Source organism: Thamnophis elegans, chromosome 2 (genome assembly GCF_009769535.1).
Source record: "Thamnophis elegans isolate rThaEle1 chromosome 2, rThaEle1.pri, whole genome shotgun sequence".
Lineage (NCBI taxonomy): Eukaryota > Metazoa > Chordata > Lepidosauria > Squamata > Colubridae > Thamnophis > Thamnophis elegans.
This window is the reverse complement of record NC_045542.1, coordinates 9,300,634-9,317,039: the sequence shown is the minus strand read 5'-3', so window position 1 is coordinate 9,317,039 and position 16,406 is coordinate 9,300,634. Positions and strand designations below refer to the sequence as shown.

Sequence of the window (16,406 nt, the reverse complement as noted above, 5' to 3'; positions counted from 1 at the left end):
AGTCATGTTAGCTCAGGAACTCTGGCATTGAAGTGTTCAAGTCTTAAAGCTGTCAAGTTACAAGACCCTTGCACCCCTAACCCTTTAGAAAAAAAAAACCCAGAGGTGTTCAAACTTGACAGCTTTAAGACTTGTGGACTTCAACTCCCAGAATTCCTCCTCCAGTCATGTTGGCTCAGGAACTCTGGCATTGAAGCATGCAAGTCTTAAAGCTGTCAAGTTACAAGACCCTTGCACCCCTACCCCTTTAGAAAAAAAAAACCCAGGGGTGTTCAAACCTGACAGCTTTAAGACTTTAAGGTTTAGATAGAACTCTTAGAGGCGAGTGTGGCAATTGGTGAGCCAGCCAATCAGTGAGCGGTGGGCGGGGTAAGCGTGGTGCGGAGGGGGAGGGGAAGGAAGCTGGAACCAGTCCTAAACGGCACTGTAGATTTGTGGAACCTCTTCTATAGAAGAGGTTAGAACTGGCAGGAACCGACCCCTGACTACATTACATGGGTTGACCACTTGAAAAGCCGCTCCTTCCTCAAAATTCTCTGCTCTGCCACTAAAGGAGCAGGGAGGAAGTTATTAAAAGAGCCATAAAAACCAAAACAATTGTATTGTGCAAACATTTCTTCTGCTTTATGGGTGGAGTGGGAAACTGAGTTGAAACTAAGCAACTATGCAATCAGATAATTTGTCATTATGCAAATGATTATTCAAAGGGTGTGATCATGCTATTCACTCCAAAGGAGATCCTGTGGCAAGGGAGAATTGCATCTGACAACATCTGGGATTATATAGATTTTTTTAATTGTGGTAACTAATACCACTTTATAATGCCTTGGTAAGGCCACACTTGGAATACTGCATTCAGTTTTGGTTTCCACGATGTAGAAAAGATGTGGAGACTCTAGAAAGAGTGCAGAGAAGAGCAACAAAGAGGATTAGGGGGCTGGAGACTAAAAGATATGAAGAACGGTTGCAGGAACTGGATATGTCTAGTTTAATGAAAAGAAGGACTAGGGGAGACATGATAGCAGTGTTCCAATATCTCGGGAGTTGCCACAAAGAAGAGGGAATCAAGCTATTCTCCAAGGCACCTGAGGCATGGGTGGAAACTAATCAAGGAGAGAAGCAACTTAGAACTGAGGAGAAATTTCCTGACAGAACAATTAATCAGTGGGACAACTTGCCTCCAGGAGTTGTGAATGCTCCAATACTGGAAGTTTTTAGGAAGATATTGGATAATCATTTGTCTGAAGTGGTGCAGGGTTTCCTGCCTAGGCTGGGGGTTAGACTAAAAGACCTCCAAGGTCCCTTCCAACTCTGCTATTGTATTTTATTTTCAAAAGACTTTTAGAAAGGAAGAGCTTTTCCTTCTATATGGAAACATCAGCAATGATCTAAGTGAGAGGCCAGAAGCAACTTGAGCGGCGAGTGAGTGGGGAAGGGTGTGATGTTCCTACAATATTTCCAAACCCATCCAGTCTTGAACTCACTATAAACTCAGGCAACACAGAAGTAGTATTAAGCGGCTGCGGTGGTTGCAGAGGGGGCTCACAGTACAAATGGGTAAGGGTCAGAGTCTTCACGGTGCAAACACTGTTGCCTATGAAGGCCCTCACTTCGTTCTTGCTGATGCCAAGGTTCAGGCCTTCTCCCTAAAGAGGGACACACACACAAAAGTCACAGGTGCAATCGACATTCAAGAATTACAGTTACTTCATTATGATCCCCTTTCCACCAAGTTGGAGGCAATGCTGTGTCTAAGCCTTCTCTGCATCTCTCTCTTTCCCTCCCTCCCCCTCCCTCCCTCCCCCTCCCTCCAGACTCCCAAGACATATATTTTCTATAGCAGGACTCCCTACCTAACACCACCAGTGAGATATATACCAGGGGTTGTGACACAATACATACCTATTTCCCTGGCCTAGCTGATAAAGGAAGAGATCCTGTGGCTTAGTGGCTAATGTAACTGCCTGATATGTAATACAGCCTAGGTTCGATTCCCAGTAAGGGTATGGCTAGCTGATGAGAGCTAAATAGCTGGAAATAGATCTATACTAGTCTCCCTTTATTTATTTATCAGCACAAATGCAACACACACACACACACACACACACACACACACAATTTGTACTGATAGATAAATAAATAAACACAAATGTAACAAAGGCAACAGTAAAAATAATGGCTTTCTGTCTGGATGGTCTCTTGGAATGAGAGAGAATAGAGAGAATAGAGAGAAAGGAAGCATTATGCTTCTTCCCATATTTGGGTATACTAGGGGTTGTGACACAAAATACATACACACACACACACACACACACACATAATATCCAAAAGTGGCGATTTAAGGTTACAAACCATATATTACTGTCTTCTATCTACCTACTGTTTAGGCTTCCTACAGACTAGGCCTCCTCCAAATTCCATCAGCCAGCCAGTGTCGACTGGCGACTACCCGGAGGAGGGCCTTCTCTGTGGTTGCTCCGACCCTCTGGAACGAACTCCCCGTGGAGATTCGTACCCTCTCCACCCTCCAGGCCTTCCGCATAGCCCTTAAAACCTGGCTGTTCCGACAGGCCTGGGGCTAACGACTCGTTGCCCCACTCGAATGGTATGACTGTTGTGCTTTTAACTGTGTATGGTTTTATGTTTTTTTGTTATTTGTTTGTATTTCCCCTCCCTTGAGTTGTGAGCCGCCCTGAGTCCCCTCAGGGAAAAGGGCGGCATATAAATAAATTAAAACTAAAACTAAACTAAACTAAAACTAAAAACTTCTGATAATATAACCAGAAGTTCTACAATATGAGAATCCATACAGTGCAATGCAATTACATGTAATTTTGTTAACTATTATACTTGTAATGAATCAAGATAAAAAGAAGGAAAAGACTGAGGTTTCAGAAGCGCTAATAAAGAAGTTCTACTAAGCGTCATCGTGCTGAAAAACAAGAAGGATTGGCACATCCTATCAAGATCCTTCCCACTTTCCCCCATTCCTGGATCTGCTTCCCCCAACCCACCCTCACCTCTATATCCAGGACATTGCCAGGTTTAAGACTAAAGGGGCGGCCGGTGGATTCCCGGCCAGGCCACCGCAGGTGGGGATTAGGTTTGTAGGAGAATTCTTGGCCTCCGCTGGCATTGCTAAAAGTAACATGGAATCCGTCCAGCTCAAAAACAAGATGGCGGAGGTGAGCATTGGATGGCACAGCTGGCGATGGACAAAGTAGGAGAGTGGATGAATTAGCACAGCAAGGCTCCCAGCACTGTGAAAATACAAAAAAATTGGTTAGAATCGTTCCTGAACTGGAGCCTTCAACCAGCTCATGACTTTCTCCCTTCTCTTTCCTGTACTCACCTCCAACAGATCGCCCACCTCAACACAGGGCCTTGAGGAAGCTGAAGACAGTGGGGCATGAGGTCCGTGCAAAGAATCACAAGATCTTTTCTTCCGGATGCTTTTGCCTGCGGGCACCTTCTCTTGCTCCAAGATAGCTTTGATGAGGGGTTGTTGCACCACATCCAAATTAGTCCCCTCCACCTGGATGATCCTTCCGCCCCTGAGGAACATCAGCATCCACAAAGATATGTTGAATGTTGAATGAATGTTGGTTTTATTTATATGCTGCCCTTTTCCCCCGAAGGGGACTCAGGGCGGCTCACAACTCAACCAGGGAAGGGGGATACAAACAAAAATTTAAAAACAACACAAAACAATGCATAATTAAAAACACACAGCAGTCATACCAATTCGAGACGGGGGCAACAGTTCTTTAGCCCCAGGCCTGTCGGAACAGCCAGGTTTTAAGGCCTTTGCGGAAGGCCTGGAGGGTGGTGAGGGTTCGAATCTCCACAGGGAGTTCGTTCCAGAGGGTCGGAGCAGCCACAGAGAAGGCCCTCCTCCGGGTAGTCGCCAGTCGGCACTGGCCGGCAGATGGAATTTGGAGGAGGCCTAATCTGTGGGATCTAATCGGTCTAGTGGAGGTAATTGGCAGCAGGCGGTCTCTCAAGTACCCAGGTCTTAATGTGTCTTAATCCTCCACCACCCATTGGTCTGACATAGCCATCATGTGAACAAACCTGGGATGGAGGAGGCCCTGAACAGATGAACTCAGCCTTAACTTTGAGAACGTTTGCTCCCAACTCCTGAAATTTCCTTGCACCCCCCTGCCTTCACTGTCCAAAACTCTCTTGCTCACTCAAACAACTCCCCCTTTCTTCCTTACTGTGGCTTCACATTGGAGTTCCACCCCGAAAAACCAACTTGGTCCCAATTCTTTCTCTCCCTTAAAACCTAGGCTTAAACTTTCCCCTATTTGCAGAAGATTGTGGAAGGTTGTGGAGCTCACATTAGAGGAGCAAAGCAAGTTGCTCCATTGCTGAGCCACGTGATACAATCCTGGAAGTGGCCGCCATTTTCCAAAGCAGCCACAATTCAATGCAACAGCTCAGAAAATGGTGGCTGCTTCCAGGATCACACCATGTGGCTCAGCACTGGAGGGACCTGCCCTCCTTCCTAACTCGAGTTCTAGAGATCTTTGAAAGGTAATTGTGTGATGGATGACATGGGTTGAGGAATATGTGGGGCCCAAAGAAGTGGGAAGCAGGCCCAAGGTGGGGGGGGGGGAGATAGGCAGGGGGGCTGCAGCATCCCTGCAGTCAGTCATAATGGCAATCAACCGCTGGGGTGATGCAATGGATATAATGACAATGTCATAGGTAGCTTCTGGAGGTTCTAGACCTGCCTTAGGCATATTAAACCTGCTAGGTAACCTTGGGCCAGTCACTATTTTTTAGTCCTAGAAAGGAGGCAAGGGCAAACCAATTCCGAAAAGCCTTGCCAGGAATACTGCAGGGCAGAGGTGGGTTCCTACCAGTTCGCACCTATTTGGTAGAACTGGTTCGTCAAATCTACCGAACCGGTTAGAAGAGGTTCCACCAGTGGACCCAGAAAGCAGGCCACACCTACAGAAGAGGTTCCAAAAATTTTTGAAACCCACCACTGGTCCTTGGATATGATTATTCTACACTATCATGCTCCTATTTATAAAACTCAGTGCCTCTGTGAAAGGTAAGGATGACTACTGCGTTTGTGGTGCAATCAGAACATTGCGTGTGTTGAAGTTGTTTTAACGCAAACCAAAGATGCCTTTTAAAAAACAAGTTTACATCCTATTCTTATGCATGCCAGTGCTGTGTGTGAGGTAATTTAAGGTGGTTCTGACAAGTGTCGTCAGCATCTTCATATCCGGTCACATGGGCGGCAAGCCACTCCCATCCGGTCACATGGGCGGCAAGCCACTCCCACAAAGGAGGCCACACCCACAGAGTAGGTTCGAACAATTTTTGAAACCCACCACTGCTGCAGGGACAAATCCAGGTAGTCACCAGGAATCAAGACTGTTTGAAAACCATGGGCGCACACACACAGGTGCAGTCACCCATCCACCCACATATGTGACGTACTATACAAACAAGGTGGAAGCAAAGATCAAAACTATGGAAAGATACAGGGAAAGGTGTTGGGGTTAAGCAGGCTGTATTTTCTTACTTCATGACTTTCCCTTTTTCTTATTTCATGCCTTTAATTTCTTTCTCTTAGTATGTCTTAATCTTTTTCTGTGCAAAGGGGAACAGCATGGGATGTCTGTGTGTGTGTATGTATATGCACATGCGCGCGCGCACACACACACACACACAGACAGAGGTGGGTTCCTACCAGTTCGCACCTATTCGGTAGAACCGGTTCGTCAAATCTACCGAACCGGTTAGAAGAGGTTCCACCAGTGGACCCGGAAAGCAGGCCACACCTACAGAAGAGGTTCCAAAAAAATTTTTGAAACCCACCACTGCCACACACACACACACAGACACAGACACAGGGAGAGAGAGAAAGAGAAAGAAAGGAAGAAATAAATAAATAAAAGAAAAAAGGAAGAAAAAGAGTGAGCGAGAGATGAAAGAAAAAAAGAAAAAAGGGACAGAGACACAAAAGGAAGGAAGGAAGGAAGAAAGGGGAGAGAGAGAGAGAGAGAGAGAGAGAGAGAGAGAGAGAACACATGGTCGGCAACCCATTCCCATCAGGTCACATGGCTGGCAAGCCACTCCCACAAAGGAGGCCACACCTACAGAGTAGGTTCCAAAAATTTTTGAAACCCACCACTGCACACAGAGCATATGGTTATGAAGAAACAATCCCTAGGTCTCCCTTCTAACCAAAGAAGGCAGAGATGCTTTTAGATGCTTTTAGGAGCTGCTAATATACAACTCATGTAAAAAAAAAAGCCTGCCAAGCAATTATTTTGTAAAATGCCCGCTCATACAGTATTAACATGGGCCAGATAAAGTGACCCCCCTCAGGCAAATTTTACCCATGGAAGCTTGTAGATGGGAAGGCCCCAGTGAGCTGTGGATTAGGCGTATAAAGGAAGCGCTTCTCCAGCAATTCACGCAGCGCCACACCATACTTGGCACGAACAGTCACCGCCTGGGATGTCAAGCTGGCACTGGTGCGGCACACAATGGCTCTGGGCTCCACAGGTTCCTCACTGTTGGGATGGAAAGTAAAGAGGTGATATGAGGACTTGGAGAGGACTACAAGGACATGCAGAGAGGGGAGGGAGAGAAGCCATTTTACTCACAGAATACAGGGCAGGTTGCCCACGCTGACAGTAATCTCGGGACCGGTTAGCAGGTCTTCGCCAGAGATGGTTATTCGGGTTCCTCCAGCCATGGGACCAAGGCCTGGGTGTAGATTGAGCAAGGTTGGATCCTGAGAATGGAAGCAACTGTGAGCGTGACCCGTCAAAACCGCGGTCCACTAAAGCGCGCCCGATCAAAGCGCGTACGTGACGTCATCAGCAGCGCGACAAATAAAATTAAAAATAAATGAAATTAAAATTAAAATAAAATTAAAGCAAGCCGATTCACATAAAGGTAAGGGTTAGGTTTAGGGTTAGGGTTAGGTTAAGGGTTAGGGTTAGGTTTAGGGTTACGTTAAGCATTAGGGTTAGGTTTAGGGTTACGTTAAGGGTTAGCGTTAGGTTTAGCGTTAGGTTTAGCGTTAGGTTTAGGGTTAGGTTTAGGGTTAGGTTTGGAGGGGTTAGGGTAAGGTTTTCGCGTTAATTTTAAATTTACCGCTCACAGCGTGCCGTTTTCGTCGCGCTGTGATGACATCACGTACGCGCTTTCGTCGAGCGCGCTTTAGTCTACCGCGGATTTGTGGTGGAACCTCTGTGAGGGCTTATAGGCAGTGTTGGTGGTATTCACAGCATCTGGCTTGTCTTCCCTCACACACACACACACACACACACACACACACACACACACACACAGATAACCATGACACAGGGACATTGTGTCACAGGCACATTGCAAACAAATGTGCCTGGCTCAGCCCATCCTTATATCCAGTTCTCAAGCTTCCTTAGAACAAGCTCTGAATGTCCATTCTCCCCCACCCACAGTGGTGGGTTTCAAAAATTGTTCGCACCTACTCTGTGGGTGTGGCCTCCTTTGTGGGAGTGGCTTGCCACCCATGTGATCGAATGGGAGTGGCTTGCCACCCATGTGACCGGATATGAAATTATGAATTAGTACTTAGGTCGGTCCAAGTATCTATTCAGAAACTCTGGCACTGAAGCATGCAGGTCTTAAAGCTGTCAAGTTGCAAGACCCTTGCACCCCTAACCCTTTAGAAAAAAAAAACTAGGGGTCTTCAAACCAGAATTCCTCCTCCAGTCATGTTGGCTCAGAAACTCTGGCATTGAAGCATGCAAGTCCGTGGTGGGTTTCAAAATTTTTTGGAACCTCTTCTGTAGGTGTGGCCTGCTTTCCAGGTCCACTGGTGGAACCTCTTCTAACCGGTTCAGTAGATTTGACGAACTGGTTCTATCAAATAGGTGCGAACTGGTAGAAACCCACCTCTGCCCACCCCCCCTCTGTCAGACACTGACCTGGTAGGTGAAGTGGTCCTTGGAAATCCCTGGGGGATGCTTTCCAATGGTGACCTGAACAGGACCAGATAACCCTCGTTTTCCAGGTGGGACATTACAGACAATCCTGTAGAGAACAGCAAGAGGAGATTAATGATATTATGAGTAAGCCTGCAGAAATTCACACAGCAGGACTGTATTTTTAAAGAATGAAAAAAAGGGTGCAGGCTCTCTTGAGAAACCCTTTTCAAAATACGTTTTATTACCTAAAAACAATAAAGTACAGAATCAGAAACAAGAGGAGTTTTCAGCTCCTGTTTTTGATTGGTTTTGGACAAAAGCTCTGGGGTTCAGCTTAGCTATAGATTCAGCCTGGCATTCTGGCTTTCCTCAACCCCTTTATTTGATGGGAATGTTAATGGCCACCTGAGAATGAATGCTATGCCAATTGCATAGCTTAATGCTGCATTCCCCTATGGAAAGGTTGTGTTTGAAGCTTTTTCACTGGAAAAAGACAGTGTTAAGTACTGTAGAGGTAGGTAGAAAAAAATGGAGGATCCTACTCCAGAGACATACTATTTCTTTAATATTAGAAGTTATTGGTATCCAAGAAATGGATTGGTTACTGCATGTAAATGCAGGAAAGAACTTTTATCCGATGAAAGACAACTTTATATCAGGCTGAGGCAAATTCTTGAAACATAATAGATTGGCATCGTAAAAGCAACAAATCATGGACTAGTTTTATATATTGTTCAAAATTGTGATTCGTTTATAGTTTGTGAAATAATATTCAATATGCACGATTCAAGGTGCTGGTTATCACCTTTAAAGCTCTACATGGCCTAGGACCCGAATATCTACGAGACCGTCTTCTGCCGCATACCTCCCTAAGACCGATAAGATCGCAGAGGGTGGGCCTTCTCCAGGTGCCATCAGCTGGACAATGCCGGCTGGCAACACCTCGGAGTAGGGCCTTCTCTGTTGCCGCTCCGGCCCTATGGAATGAGCTACTCCCAGAGATCCGGACCCTGCCCACTCTCATGGCCTTCCCGTAAAGCTATCAAAACCTGGCTTTTCTGGCAGGCCTGGGGCTGTTGACCTCTGGATTGAGGTCCAGCCCCACTTAGACTGGGTGCATGTTGTGTTTCTTTTAATCTGTTGTGTCTTATTTGTTTTAATCCTTTTAATATTCCTTATTTCTGTAAGCCGCCCGGAGTCCTCCGGGATTGGGCGGCCTATAAATTCAATAAATGGAATGGAATGGAATATGCTATTGACCAAATCCATGTATCATGCTAAGCCATAAATATCTTCTTTACAAAATGTCATAATTAGATTCAACCAATATGCTACAGCAGTGGTCACCAACCAATGGTTCGTGGTCTGCAGAAAAATTATTTGCATTTTTTATATTGCACTAAATATTATTTATCTTTTCAAAAAAATTCACATTAGTGGTCCGCTGGATTTAAAATTATGAATTAAGTGGTCTTTGAGGGCCAAAAGATTGGTGACCCTGTGCTAAAGCAAAAAAACCAAGCAAATCACATTTTAACTTAGTGCATTTACAGACATTTCTAAAATTCTGTTTCCACTTTATGGGGTACTGAGTGTAGATTAATGGGAAAAAATTGAATTTAAACAACTGTGAAATCAGTCTGCAGTATAACAAAATTTACAAAAGTGAAGGGGGTCTGGATACTTTCTGAATGCACTGTATTTACTTTCAATATCCGATAAAAAGATGGCACATTTCCCAGATGGGAAAAAGACCAGAAAATTGGTATTATGCAAAATGAGGATAATTTGGTAAAACAAATTAGGGACGAGAGTCAAATGCATATAAAAAGGTTATATAATATATTGATAGAAACAGATTCTGAAACAGAGCTAGTTAAAGACCGTATGATAAAATGGGCACAAAATTTTGAACAACCAATAATGATGGAAACATGGGAAAAGATATGGGTAAGAAATGTAAAATTTACGCAAGCCCAAAACTTGAGAGAGAATTTTTATAAGATATTTTATAGATGGCATTTAGATCCTAAAAAATTAGCTTGTATGTATCCGAACTTACAATCTAAATGCTGGAGATGTGATTGTGCTGATGCTACGTATTATCATATATGGTGGACTTGTAAAAAAGTCAAAGCATTTTGGATAAAAATATGGTGGATTACTCAAAATATTCTTAAAAAGAGGATAAAGTTTACTCCTCAGTTATTCTTGTTAGGTATAATTACATATTGTAAAATTATGGAGACTAATTTGATTCTGAATTTAACAACGGCAGCAAGATTGTTGGTGGCGCAGCACTGGAAGAAGGAAGAATTGCCTACTATTCAAGAATGGACGTTAAAAGTAACAAACTTAGCAGAGATGGCTAAAATATCAGCATACCTCAAGGACCATTCAGATGAGAAATACAAGTGGGCATGGAGAAGATGGACTGAGTGTACCGGGAGAGAGGAGTGGTAGAGGGGGAGGGGAAGTAGGGTAGAGGGGAATGATGGAGGGAAGATGGAAAGTTGGAGGGGGGGTGAAAGAAAGGGTGTATGGAGGGTCGAAGAGGTACATTGGGTTTCTATTTTTGGGGGTATTGTTGAAAAGAGGAATGGCTCTGTTTATTGTTTAATGTTATATGGCCCCGGTTATGCACAGTATATATGTGACTGTACGAAAATGAAAATGGAAAATAAAAACACATTTACACAGAGAAGATGGACTGATTATATTCAAAATAAACATGGGACTAAGAAATTTCAGTTAGCTTATGAATGAATGAACAAGGAATGTTACAATTAATCTAAAGTCAGCTTTACAAAAGGGGAGTTAAAGTATAAGCGAAAGTATGATGCTAAAGTTAGTTAGTTTTTAGTGTATTATTGTTAAATGTTTATATTGCTCTAGGAGGTTGGGGGGGGAGATGGGAGGGGATGTGGGATTGGGGGGGAGGGAGGGAAGGGGAAAGGTATACAATTGTAAAACTTATTAAAACTTTTGTAAAACTTATTAAAACTTTTGTAAAACTTATTAAAACTTTTGTAAAACTTATTAAAACTTTTGTAAAACTTATTAAAACTTTTGTAAAACTTATTAAAACTTTTGTAAAACTTATTAAAACTTTTGTAAAACTTATTAAAACTTTTTAATAAAAAAAAGAAGATGGCACATTCAACATCATCATCAGCTCATATAAACTGATTGAGGCTTGATAAGCAAAGCAATGCTAGCCAAACTAATTCCTGCCAATTTCCTTAAAGATCATATTTCTAGGCAGCTCTTAAACCAAATGCTCACTGCTTTGGTTTCAAAGAACTGGCAGTCTGTGGGGAGTGGCCCTTACCGAGTGGAAACAATGTACTGAGTTGGATCAGGAACACAGGGCAGCCCAGCTACAAGCACACTTTTTGCCACATCTTCAAAGCGGTGACCCAGATTGGATCCTATCACAGTGACAGCCATTTCTCCTTCCAAAGGTCCAGTGAGTGGAGATATCTAGGAAACAGGATTATATGGCATTATGGCATTGCAGCTGTAAACTAGCTGCTTTCTTCAAATTCTGTTAAAACAACAAAAGACAGAAACATGAGCACTGATGTTACAATCGAGCACGTCTCCTATACTCTGAGGTTAGAACTCCCAGTGGAATTGAAAAGTAACTGGATTGAGATAGCTGGCTTACCGTGGAAGAGCTTTCTCTCTCTCTAATTAGTGAATTACTGAAAGTATGGTAGGTATGTGTGTATCAGTGACGTGCGGTGAGGTTTATGGCTGGTGAGGCAGCAATTTTTTTTAGACTTGTGGACTTCAACTCCCAGAATTCCACAGACAGGCATGCTTAGTTCCGATTTAAAGCGACAGCATTTGTTTTTCTCCTTTTTTCCTAAAGAAGTTTCCTTCTTTCTTTTCTTCTCCCTCCCCCCCTCTCAAATATACACACACACACACACACACACACAACTGCACCAGGATTCAGAAAATTTAGGTTTTCCTCCTCAGCCCATGTTAGCAATACCACTAGCAGCATTTTGGCTGGCAGGTGTAAGTAGAAGTGGAAATTCATTCGACTGAAAACATTGTTTTTGCTTATGATTGGATAATTGGTTTGGTTTGGTTTATTGGATTTATATGCCGCCCTTCTCCCAAGCACTAAGGGCGGCGTATAATTAAAATTTCAGAAGACCCAAAGTCATAGTATTAGAGTGCTACATAGTGCAGAAACTAAAGAACTGTCTCAATATGCTCCCTCACCCCTCTCTCAAACACACACACATACACACACACAAAGTTGCACCAGGAGGATGAAGTTTGAATTCCTCCCCCTCCCTCTGACCCACACGTACCTTTTCCAGCTGTTTCAGAGAGGATTTCAACTCTGCTCTTGCCTGCCATCAAGAAAAGAAAAAAAAATGTAAAAGGAAAAAGGCAAGAGCTGAGGTCAGGCTGAGCTAGTTGCTGCCAGAGTCATTGTGGATGACTCTGCTTAACTGTTTAAAAAAGCCTCTAAAAAAAACCGCCCTCTACAGGAGGCAGGAGAACGACGTGCCTCATCTACGTCAGGAATTTTTCAGCTTTTAACCCTTGCTTAGCTCTGCTCGAGTGATCATAAAAAGTCAGACTAGATGAGGCACCTCATTCTCCTGCCTCCTCCTGTAGAGGGCGCTTTTTTAGAGGCTTTTTTAAACAGTTAAGCAGAGTCATCCACGATGACTCTGGCAACAACTAGCTCAGCCTGACCTCAGCTCTCGCCTTTTTCCTTTTACATGTTTTTTTCTTTTCATGATGACAGTGGTGAGGCTCTGCCTCCCCCGCCTGCACGTCCCTGGTGTGTATGTGGCAAGACTAAGGTGGTAAATCGAGATCTGAGGTTTCAGGGGGGGAAATCCTCATATTCCTTCTTATTTAAAAAAAAAAATCTGCATGTAGAACAATTAGGCAGGGAGACTTAAGGGCCCAGTGATGTTGCTTCTCACCGAATAGATGACAGGCGATGGGCAAGTATCAACACCAAGTTCGGATGGACAGGAGTTCTCATAGACACAGCCGGTCTCCTTTTCCAGCTGACACCAGACACAATGGAAATGCTGGGGGGCCGCTTTACAGCGACTGCAGTCCGAACGGCCGACAGAACAGTTGTACAAAGTCACTGAATGGAGGCAAAAAGACAAGAGGTGAACACTACAGTAGTTTTAACGTTGTCCTGCTTAAGGCTGCCTTCTCTATGGCAGACAAATTTGATTGCTATCCAGGGAAGATAAGCTAGTGCAAAGCTGCAGGATTTTCAGAACTGCAAGACATTGATGGGTATCCTGAAAGTTGGGGAAATCCAAGCTTAAAAAGTATTTTGCACTAGATTTTAAGCTTCCATGAATTATGCATTTTTTTCTAAAAAAAAGAGATAACACATATTTGTTTCTTTTGGGTTATGCATTTTGTCCTGCACAATTACGGCCATTTGGTATTTTGGGAAGGGCTCTTGAGCGAAACCCAAACCATAATCACCAACCTCGGTCTTCCTTTCCCTGCCCAGCTTTCTTTTCAAATTAAAAACAAAACAAAACCGAGAATATCAACATAACATCGTGGATAAACAAATTCAAGCAATGAGGAGAAGCCTTGTGTATATTCGTAAGGAGAAAGATGTTTGTATAGCTGAAAGTGGCATGTGGCTAATGGAGGAAAAATAGGTAACAATTACAACTTTTTTCATTAAACGGATCACTGAAACTCTAGACACAGACTAATTTTCCAGCAGTTCTGTAACCCGTATTTTCAGATCTTTTTAGTCTACAGTAAAAGATGTTTCCATTTTTCATTTTGCAGCATTTAATATGACAAGAAAGAGAAAACACTGAATGTGTCTTAGAAGTATAAGAATACATAGCAATAGCAATAGCAATAGCAATAGCAGTTAGACTTATATACCCTTTCATAGGGCTTTCAGCTCTCTCTAAGTGGTTTACAGAGTCAGCCGGAGTCAGCCAGTCAACAATCCGGGTCCTCATTTTACCCACCTCGGAAGGATGGAAGGCTGAGTCAACTTTGAGCCGGTGAGATTTGAACAGCCGAACTGCAGTCAGCTGAAGTTTGAATTGGAAGAGAAGATATTGAATATCTAATCCAGTGATGGCTAACCTTTTGGGGCCTGGAAGCCCTCCACCAACCTGGAAGCCAAACCGGGGCACAGCGGTGCTGCACAAGACCCCAAAATGCAATGTGAGAGGCCCCTGCACATGACCTCCCCATGCATGTGTGCACACGTCCCCTGCATGTGCTCCGCCCTCTGCGCATGGGCAACAGAGATCCGAAGACCAGCGGTCTGGCAAGAGGTGTACCGGAACTTGGTCAGCTGAAGTTTGAATTGGAAGAGAAGATATTGAATATCTAATCCAGTTGGGCAACGGCTGGTGTGCCTGCAGAGAGGACTCTGTGTGCCACTTGTGGCGCATGTGCCATAGGTTTGCCATCACAAATCTAACCCAACCCTCTTCCCAATGTAGGGACCCACTAACCATCCCTGAAAGGTGGCCATCTGTGTTCTGCTTTCAGCTGCAACAGTCACCTTTTCTATATGACAGCTCTTTAGACCAGTGTAACTAATCAATGTTCTCTTATAGAGTCCTTTAATTCTTCTTTATATGCATTTATTAATGCAGTCCCAGCCCTAACTGGCCTTTCTAGACTATTTATCTAGATCTTTGTTAATCTGCATTAAACTAAAAGATAATTTCAAAATGATTAGTTGAGAAATTCTGAAGCTATGTTATATTGTTAAAATATGGTTAAAAGCCGTGGCGGCGCAGGGATTAGAATGCAGTATTGCAGGCTACTTCTGCTGACTGCAGTTCGATTCTCACCGGCTCAAGTTTGACTCATCCTTCCCTCCTTCTTAGCTCAGTAAAAGAGGACCCAGATTGTTGGAGGCAATAGCTGTAAAGCACTGAAGCGATACATAAGTCTTAAGTGCTATGGCTACTGAACTTAAAATCGTATCTATACTTTTTGTTCTGTTAACTAGTGTAGCATACTAAACTTAAAAGAATTGATCAAGAAAGGTGATTTGAATTTTTTTTATTCCCATCTTATTTATTTCCAAATCTTTGTTCAAAATGAATAAGCAAATGGGCACCGCAACCGACAGTGTCAATTTCTGGCAACCTGATTAAAATTCTTCCAACACAATCTCGAATTTTTCAAATGATTCCACCACTTTTTAATAATGCACTGATCATAAAGATTCAGAAAAGATTTTGAATCCGTGGAGGGTAGGAGCCTAGCATGAGCCGAGGTGGCGCAGTGGTTAAATGCAGCACTGCAGGCTACTTCGGCTGTTCAAATCTCACCGGCTCAAGGTTGACTCAGCCTTCCATCCTTCCGAGGTGGGTAAAATGAGGACCCGGATTGTTTGTTGGGGGCAATATGCTGACTCTGTAAACCGCTTAGAGAGGGCTGAAAGCCCTAGGAAGCGGCATATAAGTCTAACTGCTATTGCTATTTCTCCTTTTTTAGAATCAAAGGCAAAGATTCCCTTAAATCAGAGATCTATTCACATCACAAAACCAAAACCCAATTCCCTTACCGTATAAATCTTCATGGCTGTCAAGGCGTTGGTTATCCCCCACTATGATATAGAGAGGCACACGCAGTTCTGGGAGAGCTTGGGTGTAGCGATAGGTTTGCGACTGACACCTCACATGATGGGATGCTCCTTCATCCCTTTCTTCCAGGGATGCTGGAACAAAAATCGGGACTCCTTCCACTTCCAATACACAGAAGATTGTTGCTGGATCCTATGGGATGGAGGCAGGGTACAATAGGGCTCCGTATGCATCACCTGTTCTTCCCAATTTTGTACCCCGAATTAGCCCACCTTTAATCCCACATTCCTAGGAGTCACAGACACCCTTCCAATATTCAGAATTCTTTTAAGGAGGAATGCATTAGCATATTTCACATTCAATTCAATTCAATTCAATTTATTAGATTTATAGGCCGCCCAATCCCGGAGGACTCCGGGCGGCTTATAAAGAACAAAAGAAAACAAAATAAAATAAAAATAATTTAAAAATTCCCCAACACGCATACGTTCTGATCGGGGCTGGACCCTAGGTCATAAGGTCAACCGCCCCAGGCCTGCCGGAACAGCCAGGTTTTAATAGCTTTTCTGAAGGCCATGAGGGTGGGTGAGGTCCAGACCTCTGGAGGTAGCTGATTCCACAGGGTCAGAGCAGCCATAGAGAAGGCTCTTCTCCGGGGGCCCGCCAGCCGACACTATCCGGCTGACCGCGTCCTAAGGAGGCCCACCCTATAGGATCTTATCGGCCGTTGGGAGGTATGTGGCAGTAGGCAGTCTCGCAAATACGCTGGTCCTGAGCCATGTAGGGCTTTAAAGGTAATGACCAACACCTTGAATTGAGTTCGGAGACCAATTGGCAGCCAGTGCAGCTCACGGAGGATAGGTGTAATATG

The 16,406-nt window shown here is 43.8% G+C and overlaps 1 protein-coding gene across 2 annotated transcripts in view; it reads right to left on the bottom strand.

Annotated features, from left to right (window-relative positions):
* The window catches only part of PLXNB3 (plexin B3), a 91,299-nt gene that overhangs the window by 31,145 nt on the left and 43,748 nt on the right, over positions 1-16,406 (bottom strand). For both annotated transcript variants that reach the window (XM_032211848.1, XM_032211847.1), the window contains exons 11-19: positions 15,517-15,727; positions 12,911-13,083; positions 11,281-11,432; positions 7,950-8,055; positions 6,636-6,766; positions 6,366-6,542; positions 3,353-3,554; positions 3,021-3,260; positions 1,485-1,646 (exon numbers count right to left, since the gene is read on the bottom strand). In XM_032211848.1, coding sequence (XP_032067739.1) covers positions 1,485-1,646; positions 3,021-3,260; positions 3,353-3,554; positions 6,366-6,542; positions 6,636-6,766; positions 7,950-8,055; positions 11,281-11,432; positions 12,911-13,083; positions 15,517-15,727 — 1,554 coding nt within the window. The remainder of the gene's footprint in view (positions 1-1,484; positions 1,647-3,020; positions 3,261-3,352; positions 3,555-6,365; positions 6,543-6,635; positions 6,767-7,949; positions 8,056-11,280; positions 11,433-12,910; positions 13,084-15,516; positions 15,728-16,406) is intronic.